The sequence below is a fragment of the Borostomias antarcticus genome (assembly GCF_949987555.1).
Source record: "Borostomias antarcticus genome assembly, chromosome: 7".
NCBI classification, from domain to species: domain Eukaryota; kingdom Metazoa; phylum Chordata; class Actinopteri; order Stomiiformes; family Stomiidae; genus Borostomias; species Borostomias antarcticus.
Genome location: NC_140240.1, coordinates 10,954,095 through 10,966,706, shown reverse-complemented (window position 1 = coordinate 10,966,706; position 12,612 = coordinate 10,954,095). Strand labels below are relative to the sequence as shown.

Sequence of the window (12,612 nt, the reverse complement as noted above, 5' to 3'; positions counted from 1 at the left end):
TGTTATGGTCATGTTATGGGCATCATGTTAGGCCTATAGTCATCATGTTATGGGGATGCTTCTCTGCAGCAGGAACTGAGAAACTCACAAAGATAGAGGGCAAAATGAATGGAGCAAAGTAGGCTACAGAGAAATTCTGAAGGAAAACCATCCGCAGTCTGCAAGAGACCTTGGGAGAAAATGAATCTTCCAGCAGGACAATGAATGGTAAATGGACTGCATAGCGCTTTTATCCAAAGCATTTTACAATGAAGGCCTCCCATTGAACAGGGCTGTGCGACATGTCGCACGTGCTATGAAAAAATGTCTCTGCGATTAATTTATTTGCCCTGTAGCACGCGTGCGACAGACAGCGAGCCGCTTGTATGTAACGTTAGCGGTTTTTTTCCGTGTTGAAGTCGGGAGGACGAGTGAGGTGAAATGAAGTGAGAGCAGTCAGGTAGGCTAGCCTAGGCCTATAGCTTCCCCCAGACCAGTAAACTCTGTTCGGGCAAGTGCCTCATGCAGTTATCTGATCGGACAAGTAAAAAATAGCCTATAGTTGAAGTGTGATAAATATGTAACGTTATCTAAAAAATACAGTGTTAGAAACACGACGTGGAGCTACACATGCACCCAGTAGCCTAGCCTATGTTTGAGCCGAAGCGGAGCCTCCATCTACGCAGTTTACGCGCTGCTGTCTCTCAGTCAGCAAGCATTGTCAAGGAGACGGCCCACACCACAAGTGCGAGTAGCCTACCTACAACATGCGAATCAGAGGCGCTGCCCTGACTGACTGACTGATTGAGCGACCGTCTTTTTTGGCTGGCTGAACCGAAAGTTTAACGACACTAGCTTGCGTTAATGTTCCTCCAGCCACCTAAAAAGTGAGTCAAAGCAACAGCAAATGCAACGAAATATCAGTTAAGCATAGCCTAATCTAGCCTATTATTCATGTAAGCTATGTAAAAAAGGCAGTGATTGTGGTAGAAGACAAGACCAGCACAGAGTGGAGGGACAGGTGAGAGGAGAGGATAGAGGTTGTTGAGAGGAGAGCAGGAGAAGAGAGAGGAGAAGGAAGGGGACAGGGCAGGATGAGAGATTAGAAAGTGTGATGATTTAGAAGGAATGAGTAGGCTATGCAGTTAAGCATCAGTGGGCATCAAACATAATTTTGGTATTAAATAAAACATATCTATTATTCTCACCCCATAACTCAAAATTAAAGAAAGCATATTTCATGTAGACTAAACATGCTGTTTCAGTATACCTTTCAATTATATATGTCTCACGATTTTGTTATTTTCATTCTTTAAAAGTCACCAGAATACAGGAATAGGTCTCTGAAACTTTTTTGGGGGGAGGATGCCAAGACCCACGCTTTGCTATAGAAATCCTCCTTATTTTGGCTGTCTTCAGCTTGGCACCACCACACCAAGAGATCAATTCCACAGGAAACACTGGTTCCTTGATCAGATCATAGAGAAAAACCCAAACAAACAAGCAAAGGAAAAATATGTTGAAATTATGAATGAAAAAGAAGATAACCCAAATCATGAAGACACCGCAAAATCAAAAGCCGGGAAAACTAAAGATGCTTGTCTGAAAACATTTGTTATTATTTCATATTGTATATGTACAGTAACATCCCTTTCCGGGTGGTTTTAAGTGATGAACTGCATAACTTATGTTCAGTAGAGGTGATAATTGACATTTTGTACCTGTGCTACAACTTTCTGGCTCTGTGCTACAGAACTATAAACCCCTGTAGTACCAGTGATATGTGCTAAAAAAGTTAATGTAAAGCCCTGCATTGACCCATTCACACCTGAGCTACAGCCGCCCCATAACGTGACTCAGTGACCCAGCAGCCGAAACTGGAGCTACACTGTAGTGGCTTAAAAACAAAAAGGCAATATCCTGGAATGGCCCAGTCAAAGCCTTTAGCCCAGACCTCAATCCAATTGAGAATCTGTGGCGCTGTTACCCAACCGTACCCATCCAAATTGATGGAGCTTGTGCAATTTTGCAAAGAAGAATGGTGACAATTGCTGCATCCAAATTCGCAAAGGGCAAGACACAGCTGTAATTGCTGCCAAAGTGGTGCTTCTAACTCCGGGAAGGTGAATACTTATGGAATCAATTATTTTCTGTTTTTTATTTGTAAATAATTTAGGAAAATGCTTTTTTCCCCACTTTATCAGTGACAAAAACATAAATTAAATCAATTTTGATTCCATGTTGTAACACAAAAAGTGGAAAAAGTCCCAAGGGTGTGAATACTTTTGATTGGCACTTTAGCTACAGTAGCAGATGCCAAAATTGTGCTGGAAAAACATGTTAGAGCACATGTTAAAGTTTTGGGGTGTTTTGGCTCTTGACCAGATGTTTATCGTAATTTTGGGGATTTAATTCACCCTTGGTTTGAGATTTAGAATTATAAATATGCTGTCACATTCTGTCCATGAAGATTCCAGTGACTTGGCTGATGTTAACAGTTTTTCTCAATTGCTTAAACACAAAAACTGGAACTTAAGACACAATGTGCACAATCTTTGACTCGTTTACCAAATCACTAAACCAATTCTGCTGAACTGCAAACACACGTCTGCTTTACACTCAGTTGTCAATTCCAAACCACCCTTTTGGAACCATCATTACTTTATTTTATTTTACTGTTAGTAGTGTAAAAGACAAAATGAACAAAACAAAACACAACTGAACAGACATATTAGGACCTTCACTGTAGGAGTGGTCACCTTGAAAAGAGAAGTTGAAACGTGCCTGTATGTTAAAACAGGGTACAAAAGATTAGATCACAACAGAATCAACTGCAGGTCTGCCATATCTACTGTAGGTCTCCCTTGTCTACTGTAGGTCTCCCATGTCTGCTGTAGGTCTCCCACATCTACTGAAGGTCTCCCACATCTACTGTAAATCTCCCATATCTACTGTAGATCTTCCATGTTTACTAGGTCTTCTATGTCTATTGTAGTTCTCCCATATTTACTGTTCTCCTTCATCAACTAGTAGGTTTCCCTATCTACTGTAGGTAGAGCACAGTCTGTCACAATCACAGTTCCATTACATGTTGACATAAGCTTTTTAATAGCTTTAAGTGAAATGTACTGTATAATTCTTGGCAGTAGCACAATGCTTAGGGGCTGTTGCGCTACTTTGTAGTGACGACATCGAAAACACGTCTTCTCTAGCCAGTATCAGTTCATGGGCCCTGTGCCAAAGGTGGATCACCCTGGGGTTGTGTTGCCACACTTTCATTGCTGCAGTTCTCTGTTGTGCTCGGTTTGATGTGTGAGAGAGACCAAAGCTGTTTGCCACCTGGACTGAAGCCAAGGCCAAACCCAGGGTGAAGCCAAACAATCCTAACTACACTTCCACACAGGCGCACACACACACGCGCGCACACACACACGCGCGCACACACACACACACACACACACGTGCACACACACACAACCACTCAAAAATGTAATGAGGAGATGCAGGGTTAGCTTAGGGCACAGGTTTGGTAAAGGCTGCGAGCCTCGGGTGCTTTCCCAGGACCGGTGAAGACGGAAGAGGGTCTTGAATTTCATGGCAAACAAGAAGACAGGCAGACAACAGAAAAGAACAGGCAGAACATGCAAATGAACAAAGGCAGTTGTTTTCTTTCTAATTATCTGATTGCTTGGTGGTGCGGGAGGAGTCTTCCCCTAGAGCACATTCTGTTGAGTCCACCCCCCCTCCTCCCCGCTGTAGCAGAGCGAGAGCCAGCCTCCGGTACGTCAGCCGGCTGTGGCGGTTGGAGAAGCAAAGTTTCGGCAGGGCGGGCAGGGAGTGTTGAAACAGGGCTCGGTCAGTCAGTGTGCTCGCCCCGATCCGTTTTGCTTTCTACTTCTTTTACCCCCCTCGTTCTGAGTGTTCCAAGTGCAAGACGTGACTCCTTCGACCTGCTCCTCCGCAGGCCTCTCTCCTTCCTCCTCCTCCTCCTCCTCCTCCTCCTCCTCCTCCTCCTCCTCTTCTCTCTCCTCTCCTCATCCCTCCTTCACACGGGGTGGACGAACTGGTAGACGAGCCTCTGGGAGACGTCCGGCTTGCGGATGATGCCCTTCTTGTAGTACTGGCGTATGGAGCGGCTCAGCTTGTCGTAGTTCATGGCGGGGCGGTTCTTCCGCAGGCCCCACAGTCTGGCCACGTGGGCCGAGTCCTCGATCTTGAAGATGCCTGGAGGAGGGGGGAGCAAGGCGAGGTCGAATGTAACATTAGACTGTCATTTTAATCTTTCGACGGATGTATGGATGTAGGTTATCACTGACAATTTTTCAGCCTTGGTTGAACGGTAAAGTTATTTCATTTATTCATTTTTATTTAACCTTTACCAGGCAAGCTATTAAGAACAGAACAACTTTATTTACCATAAGTTACTTAAGCAAAGGGGGGACAAGTGGAGAAGTTCATCACATTGATCTAATCTGTATTGCCTCTTGATGTAATGGCATGAGTGGTGGCGATCTATATATGCGCAGTATTTCATCATCATTTCATTTCATGATAATTTTCCCATCAGTTACTTGATGTAATGTTTTTAACTGTTTGAGGTGAGGCCCAAGACAATTTGTCAGCCTTGGCTAAACAATAAAGTTCTATTCCGTACAGTACTGTAGGTGCTAACGGTACCTTTGTCCTTGTTGAGCCAGCGGATGCAGCGTCCGTAGTTGTGGGGCTTCAGCAGCAGCTCCCGGAGGAACTGCCACAGGTGGATGGGCTGCCCCGAGCAGGACGAGTCGGCCTCGGACCACAGCTCCTGACCACCTGCAGGGGGGGACGCGAACACGCTAACGCATGTAACGGAGGCGGTTTGAAGACCACATTGCCATGACTGTATATAGCCCTGCCCCCGAACATCATGGGTTTCAAGATCAACTTTTTTTTTTTTTACTTAAAAAAAACATACGGTATGGTACGATGACGTGAAAATCCTACCTGACATTTTGCTGTCCCCAACTGAGCATCGCTCTTTCATCCAGGCAGCTGGAGAGAGAGAGATACGGAGAGAAAGCAAAAGAGCGAGATGGAGAAGACTGAGTTGTAATACTTATATGAGACAGAAAACTTTCCCCAACCCCCAATCAATCATACATTAGTGGGTTACAACCAAAGTCTTCCCCCAGTCCCACACACTCCTATTCTATGCTACTGGATAATCTACTCATGCTGTACGTATGGATGTACAGGTATATAGTCCTAGTTCTTCTTCTTATTGCTACTATGCATGTTCTGTATCTATATTTCCAAACCTTTGCTGTTTGGAAAGTGTGTGTGTGTTTAAGTGTGTGTGTGTGTGTGTACATATATATACTGTATATCACACACACCCCAGCGGTCCCTCACCTGACTTCCAGATGTCCAGGTGTGCGTGCAGGGTGTCCCCACACTGGGGCGAGCGTTGGCGGAAGTCCTCCTCGCTCATGGCACACAGGTCTTTCCCCGTCAGCTCCTGGAAAGCCTTGCCGGCCTGGGGGAGTCTGTACAGGTGCTCCGTCCACAAGAGCCACTTCTGGACGTTCCCAGAGTTCCACTCGCTGGGATCTGAGGGTCAGTATCGGACATGTAAAACCAACCATGGGAATGAAGAACAGTACACCTTCTCTACCTCGTCTTATCACCCAAATAAACCACATTTACCCCTCCAAACACACACACTTCCTCTTCCAATATGTACTTTTTTTTTCCAATATTTGCTATGCTCACTGAAGAAATCAGTTATGCCCATAAGAAGCTGATTGATTTAAGTATTTTTTGGGGGTTGTTTTTTGTTTAAGCTAACATACATTCTTGGAAAATGGTGGGTTTGCACGAGGAGGCTTAGGTGCTCTTCTGTACAGTGGGTTTTCATCATATGTTTTTGGGGGAAAGCGAGACGATTCGCCTCAATCGGTTTATAATTACAATAAATCTCAATATGTCATATGAGTTCATCCGTGACTAACTGCATGAGAGGTGTGACAGCAGAAGCCGCACAGTACACATATGCCCTCTGTGTTTGCTCTGCCCGTTGAGCGGACCTCGCCCTGGCGCTGTGTACACGACTATTGGCAGACGAGCGCCTTCACCCTCACCAGGAACCGGCGTTCTCGTACGAGAAAGGGTTGGGATTAAACAGATCCTGGAGCGGACAAACAGAGCCTGCGTCAACCGCGAACATCACTCACTAAGCTGTCACTCTATCCACACAATTCACCTGTTGTTTTTGGAAAACGGGAGAGTATGTATGAGTATACTGAATAAATATCGCAGCTCCCAGGAGTAACTGATCAGCGCTGTTGTGGTGAGCATGAAAGACTTCTGTGTGACCCCCCGCCTCCCACAACACCCAGCCCTCCTCTATATGCTCCTGTCTGACAGGTCTATAGAAATCACACCACGGCGGTTTACCTGGTGTGATGTTGAGCAGTTTACAGGCCGTCTCAATGTCCTTCAGCACCTCCCCGACCACCATGCTCTGCACCTGCTCCAGGGAGCGCTCCTCCTCCTGGCCCTGTAGGCCCTCCCCCAGCGGTGACAGCCCCAGGCCCCCCTGGCTGTCGATGACGGGGCACTGCTCGGGCTCTTGGCGAGGCTCCCCCCGGGACACCATCGGGGAGGAGGCCTCGGCCACTTTCACCAGCCAGGCAGTGTCTTCAGTGAGGAGCATGTCAATGCACGAGCAGGACAAGTAGAAACCGGGCAGGCCCCGCTCCAGGGTCTCCACGCAGGGCTTGGTCTCCTCGACGTCCCACGCCTCTCCGGCACCCAGGGCGGCCAGGGAGCTCGCTGTCACCTCCCGACGGGACGTGGGGAACGCCGGGCCATCCGGGTGACTGTCCCCCGGACTTGACATGGCTGCCACCTGTCGATGGAGAGAAAGGAGATATTTATTCATCTTTTATTTAAACGATAAAGTAGGCAACGATGACAATGGGGTCGTTAAAAACGGCTTGTTCTGATTCAGATTTTGAGTTCAGATAATAAACATCCCCATCCACGTATTCTAGTTCTATTTATTTTTTATTTAGAGTATATCTAATGATTAAGCCTTTTCAGTACAGTAAATTGACATCACTCATACAGATAAAGTATATTGGAAAACAACAGTTTACCAGAGCATGGCAACACCAGAGGGTCAGGTCGACTCATTGATTCGTTGTCACCACAGTAGTCAGACACAGATAAGGAAATGTCGGAAACAGTAAAATAGATTGCTCTTTTTTCACGTATCATCTGAATTAATTGACTTTTTTTGCGTGAAGAACAGTGGATACATATTTATCCAATAGCGGTGTAACAAACGTTATTTTTTTCAGGAAATCAAAATTACAGTACCTTTGAGAAATAATCCCTTTGCGGCCTGAATCTCTAGATGCTCTCTAAACACAGACCAGTCCGAATGCTGCTAGAGGCGCCATCAGAGAGCCTGCGGGTCAGGATACTCGGAGAGATGAGGACTGAGGTGAGAATGTTTATCAAAGCTCTCTTTAAATGAACCCTGAGCCGTATGAGAAGATAATGGGGTGGGGGGTGGGGGGGTGGACGACTGGGAGAATGACCCATAAGAGAATGACCACCACCGCACAGGCCGGCAGGCGCAGGGCTGCAAAACTGGATTTGACTGAGTCTCTTACTTGTGGGTCAGTGGGCCAGAATGGCCCGTGTCTCGGGGGTGGGTGACTTGTATAGAGGCCTGGAGCAGAGCAGGCGCCTGCCGGGAGCCTTCAAGGTACCGTCTCTGCAGTCCCCCGTCTCCACTGCCAGCTGGAGTTTTTAATCAAATGGAAGTCGGATCACGCCAAGGAGAGACACCCCCGCACGTGACCCGACGACAGCCATGATGGAGAGATACCCCCGCACGTGACCCGACGGCGGCCATGATGGCACCTCGATGGTGTCCTCCTCGTGTTAGAAGGTTGCTGAGATCAATACTGAATGTGAATGGCCCCTGGAGAGGCCCCCTGCCTTTCTCGTGTCCATCTCCGTCCCAAAATGTGTCCATCCCCAGCAGTCCCTATCAAGTCACCCCCTCCCTTTTTTTATTCTTGTCTCTATGCTTTCTGTCTCCCCACTTTTGTTCAGCAGCTACCTGGTTTACTCTACATTCTTTATGAGCCTGTCTGCTAAGTGCTTATTGTGCCCTATTATATGTTACACTTAAATATCATATTATGGTCTACCATGTAGGTAACATCTCTGTAGCTTCTGTATTTATCTACTCTTCTGATAGTGATGTCTCATATGAAGTATTGAACCCGTGTTTACTGCTCTGTAAATGTTCTTAGCCAATTAGGCTTAAACATTTTGCAGGAGCTTGCTCGATTTTCGTTGAGGAAGGTCAGGGAAGAATTTTTACAGCTCACTTATTCGGCCCGTGGGTGAACTGTTTTTTGTGCGTGGCTATAAGCCAGCGCACCTAGTAAAGTGTTTGTCAGGTTATCACTCCCTCCCTCCGTTACTCCAGAAAATGTTGGCCTGCATTCTCTGTTGGCACCACAAGAGGCAGTAGTCCCAGCATGCCAAAATCAAGAAGGACACCAAAATCAACCCACCGATCTAATCTGCACAAGTAGAGTAGTGGTGAGAGCATTGGACCACCACCCGGGAGACCGGGGTTCAAGACCCAGTGGGGATGACTTCATGTTATCATCAGTGTAACTGCTTTAGCCACTGACCGCTACCATTAATGTTATAGAAGCTGCTGCTAGTTGTTGTGAGCTCATGAGCTAACTGGCTATCCCGCTCTTATTGTGCTGATACGATACGATACCCTTTATTGATCCCCAAAGGGGAAATTCAATTTCGTTCAGCAGCAAATCGAATTTCCCCTTTGTTGATCAATAAAGGCTATCGTATCGTATTGTATCAGCACAATAAGAGCAGGATAGCCAGTTAGCTCATGAGCTCACAACAACTAGCAGGAATGCAGGATTAGCATTGGAAGCATTGGAACTGATGTGTCCAGGCGACAAGACCTATCTTAATTTATCAGACATTATTTCATGTCATTTCAATTCACAGCTATGTCAGTGGCATGACTAGCTTCCGTCCAGTGGTGTAGTCTAGTTTTTTGAAGTGGGTATACTGTGATTTTTCCCTCCCAGCCTCATACCCATCCCGGAGCAACACCCCTCCCACAACGTCGACACCCCATAAGCAACACCATCTCACTAATGCATAATATATCTATCTACGTGTAATTAAAAGCATTCTGAAAGACTGGTAACGTTAGAATAGCATCAGCCTCGTTTTCTGCACCGCATTGTAGGGTAGCAGCACACGGCTCATCAGTAATGTTAGTTTCTGTCATGTCATTGTCACTTGCTGCAGGTCTGTCATCACCCGAAGGCTTTTGAAAACACTCAGAGAGTGTTGTTTGCTTGCGTTTCATATCTAAACCATGGATCTAAACGAGTTTCGAGACTGAATGAGGTTCTCGGCGTGAAAATGTTCCTAACGTTAGGCTACTAGTGTACAAAAAAACGGCTTCCCATGACATCAGACTTAGGTTACGGGCCACGGAAGGCTCAATGGTCAGTGATTTGTTACACAGACAGTGTGAATTTTATAAATGGAAGTGTGAAGGTTTTTTTTCGCAAAACGATGTTGTTACGCACCCTCGCGCATTTTTAGGTGGGTATACGTAAATCCGTGGCCTTTCTAGTGAGTATACGGCATATACCTGCGTATCACGTAGACTACACCACTGCTTCCATTCTACCAGTCCTGAACAGAAACAAGCTAGCCATGCACGTAAGCCTGGCCTGGTTTGCTTCCCTCTGGTATATGAAGGGGTTAGACCTATGTCCATCCCCCCTTTTCTCTCGGTGAAGCGCATTGTGTTGCGTCTGTGTATGAAATAAATAAAGTTTGATTTGATTTGATTTGATTCATACATTTCTCTATTCCTCTGGTGGAAGTTCGCCTGTGTACTGTTGGCTAGTTTGGTCCATCTATATGACTCTGGCATTTCATCACAGGGACATGTCTGTTTACTGAGGTGGCGGTCATACTGTAAGTCAACATTTATCTATGTCAGCTGTTCCACCGGTGCTGTAATCCCAGGTGGAGTTCACAGAGGGCATACACACACATACACACACACACACACGCAATGTACCCGCTGCCACAGCTGGTGGATGGGACAAAGCCTCGGCATCACACGCAGGTTATCAATGTCTGTTCCGGTGGCGGGGTACTGTAAAAGAGGCGTCTTCCCTCGCAGAGCACATGTTCCGAGGAAAGAGAGACGTGGAGGGGTTTGTTTGTCCAGAGACAGAACAACGCTGTCTTCATAAAACTGCTAGAGCACCACCACACCCAAAACAGATACCCAGGTCATGGCCAGGGACAAAAGGTTGGCCAGCGTTTCTTGCAATGTTGCTCATGGGTAGTTTCCATTGTCAGGTAAGACGAGAGGATCTACAGTAGAGTTACTTTAGTGTAAACTCTTAAAAAATACCACATAGGCCCCCAGAACGGCTTTAAAATCAATCCTGAAACGAACCCTGAAAGAGAATGAAGTTATACTTTCCAAATTAAGTCCTCATTCTCTCTCTCTCTCTCTCTCTCTCTCTCTCTCTCTTCTCTCCATGGTTCATCCCTCCAAACGTATCCCCCTCCCTACTCCTCCTTTTATCTCCCAATTTCCCACAAAGGGTCTGAGGCTCGACCACCGTCCCTCCGGCCTTCACCGGGAGTCAGATTAAAAATGTCCTGTCCCCCAGACCGCCCGCTGGGCTTCCACTCTCCCCTGCAACAGCTTGCCCTAAGCCCATTAGCCTGGCAAATTTAGCCATATTAGCTTTCTCCAAAAGGAGAGGGGACAGAAGGGAGAGGCGCAAACATACTCCCCAGGGGGAAGGATTAGGGCCCTTGACTGATCTCTAAATGAGTTTGGTCAAGACGCTGATATTCATTTCAGGAGAATTAGAGTTTGCTCCATTTACGGGCAAGGCAGCCTTTGACACAGCAATCAAAAGGAGTCCTCACACAGGCCTGCTCCCCTGGTAACCATCGCTCTCTGCATTCCTGGCCTCTCTCTCTCTCTCTCTCTCTCTCTCTCCCTCCCTCTCTCTCTCTCTCTCTGCATGATTTAAAGACCATCTCTATAGAGACACTTTCTGGGGCTCTGTAATGGGTGGTAAATTCACTATTAGGCTTTTATAGAGTTTAGATGTAATTTAAAGGGATAGTTCGCACAAATAAAAAAATAAAAACTTTTTAAATGTGTTTGTTCAGCTTGAAAGCAGTATGTCCAATTCATGTTTAGTGTAAAAAGGTCAGAGTTCATGTGATGTGATGTCACAAATAACCCCCTAAATGTTTGACCTTTCACAAGACCCGTGAGAATACAACGTTTAATCATACTTGAGACAGAGGAGGTCACGAGTATGATGGGAGGACAACATCCGCCGATGGTCACCAAAATGTCCTCATGGCTCCCTCAGTCCTGTCCTTCTACCCTGGCTAGCCAAGAAAGGACTCTCTTGTCTTGTTGATTTTGGAGTTTAAGAAGTGTATATAACCAGGCGTGTCTGTTTGCCATGTGTGCAACTGCGTACGGTTTAAAGAAAGATTTGGAGCCAAAGGGATTCTTTGTTATTGTTTCTCATGGGAAACTTAGACTGGGGAGCAAGGGAATTGTTCTCTAAGACTAAAGAAGAGAATGAAGACTAAAGAAAAAGAATGAGTTTCATCTGCGGAGACTCTTCTGTCTCAGTGTGACTGTGCTGATATTACCCAGCAATACCCTGGGGGGAGGAGGTTCTGGCTGAGAGTAGCATAAACCACTAACAGCCCTCTGACTTTCTCTGGACCTTTTTTTATGACGGGACTTAAGATGACCAGGTGTCAGATATGAGGTCTTTTCACACAGTGTCAAGAATAGTTAACTCATTTACAAGCCCATTTTACAATGTATGCCTAAAAGAGTGAAAGTGGACATAGATTATTATAATATACTATTTTGTGAGAAGAGTGAGAGTAACCTTCAGCTGTACAAGCTGTATATTTATCAAGAATACAGCTGTATGCTTGATAAATATCTTGAATGTCCTTTATCATCATATTTTCCACGTCTAATGTCTAAAACATCTTTCTAGTTCGCCTCTGCCAACCCTAAACCTGGAGGAAAGCATGACCCCACTGTACTGAGACACTCCACAATCATTATGATATATGAAACGTTTAAGATATAGGCTACTATTCCATGATACATTTGATGTATCATACGTATCATATTCCATGATACATATGATACATTTCCCAAGCAGATCATTACATTATTTCATTGATATATTATATGACCTATAAATGGCATAATTTAATCCATAAAGCTGTATATGACCAAAAAGTTACCTGAGGGTTTAAAATATTTTTTATTTGGCATGAGAGATTTCATAATGCTACACGCCATGATCTTAAATTCCTCCTCCCTAGTCACTAATGTTGACACATTCCTTAGGATAACATCCAGCAACATCTTCTGATGACTCATCGGCCGATGCTGCCAATGAAAGTGTTTTTCCACATGAGCAGGTGTCAATGGGGGATATCAACAGCACTTAACAGCCACTGGTTATGGTTTGACACTCTGAAAAGCAG

General features: G+C 45.6%; 1 protein-coding gene across 1 annotated transcript; it reads right to left on the bottom strand.

The window, feature by feature from the left end:
* Positions 1-4,024: 4,024 nt before the first annotated feature.
* On the bottom strand, positions 4,025-6,859 carry spdef (SAM pointed domain containing ets transcription factor; the record flags this gene model as incomplete). Its single annotated transcript, XM_084441332.1, has 5 exons — positions 4,025-4,203; positions 4,657-4,791; positions 4,963-5,010; positions 5,371-5,568; positions 6,415-6,859. 5 exons carry the CDS (start codon positions 6,857-6,859, stop codon positions 4,025-4,027), a joined length of 1,005 nt encoding a protein of 334 aa, XP_084297458.1.
* Between the last annotated feature and the right edge of the window lie 5,753 nt (positions 6,860-12,612).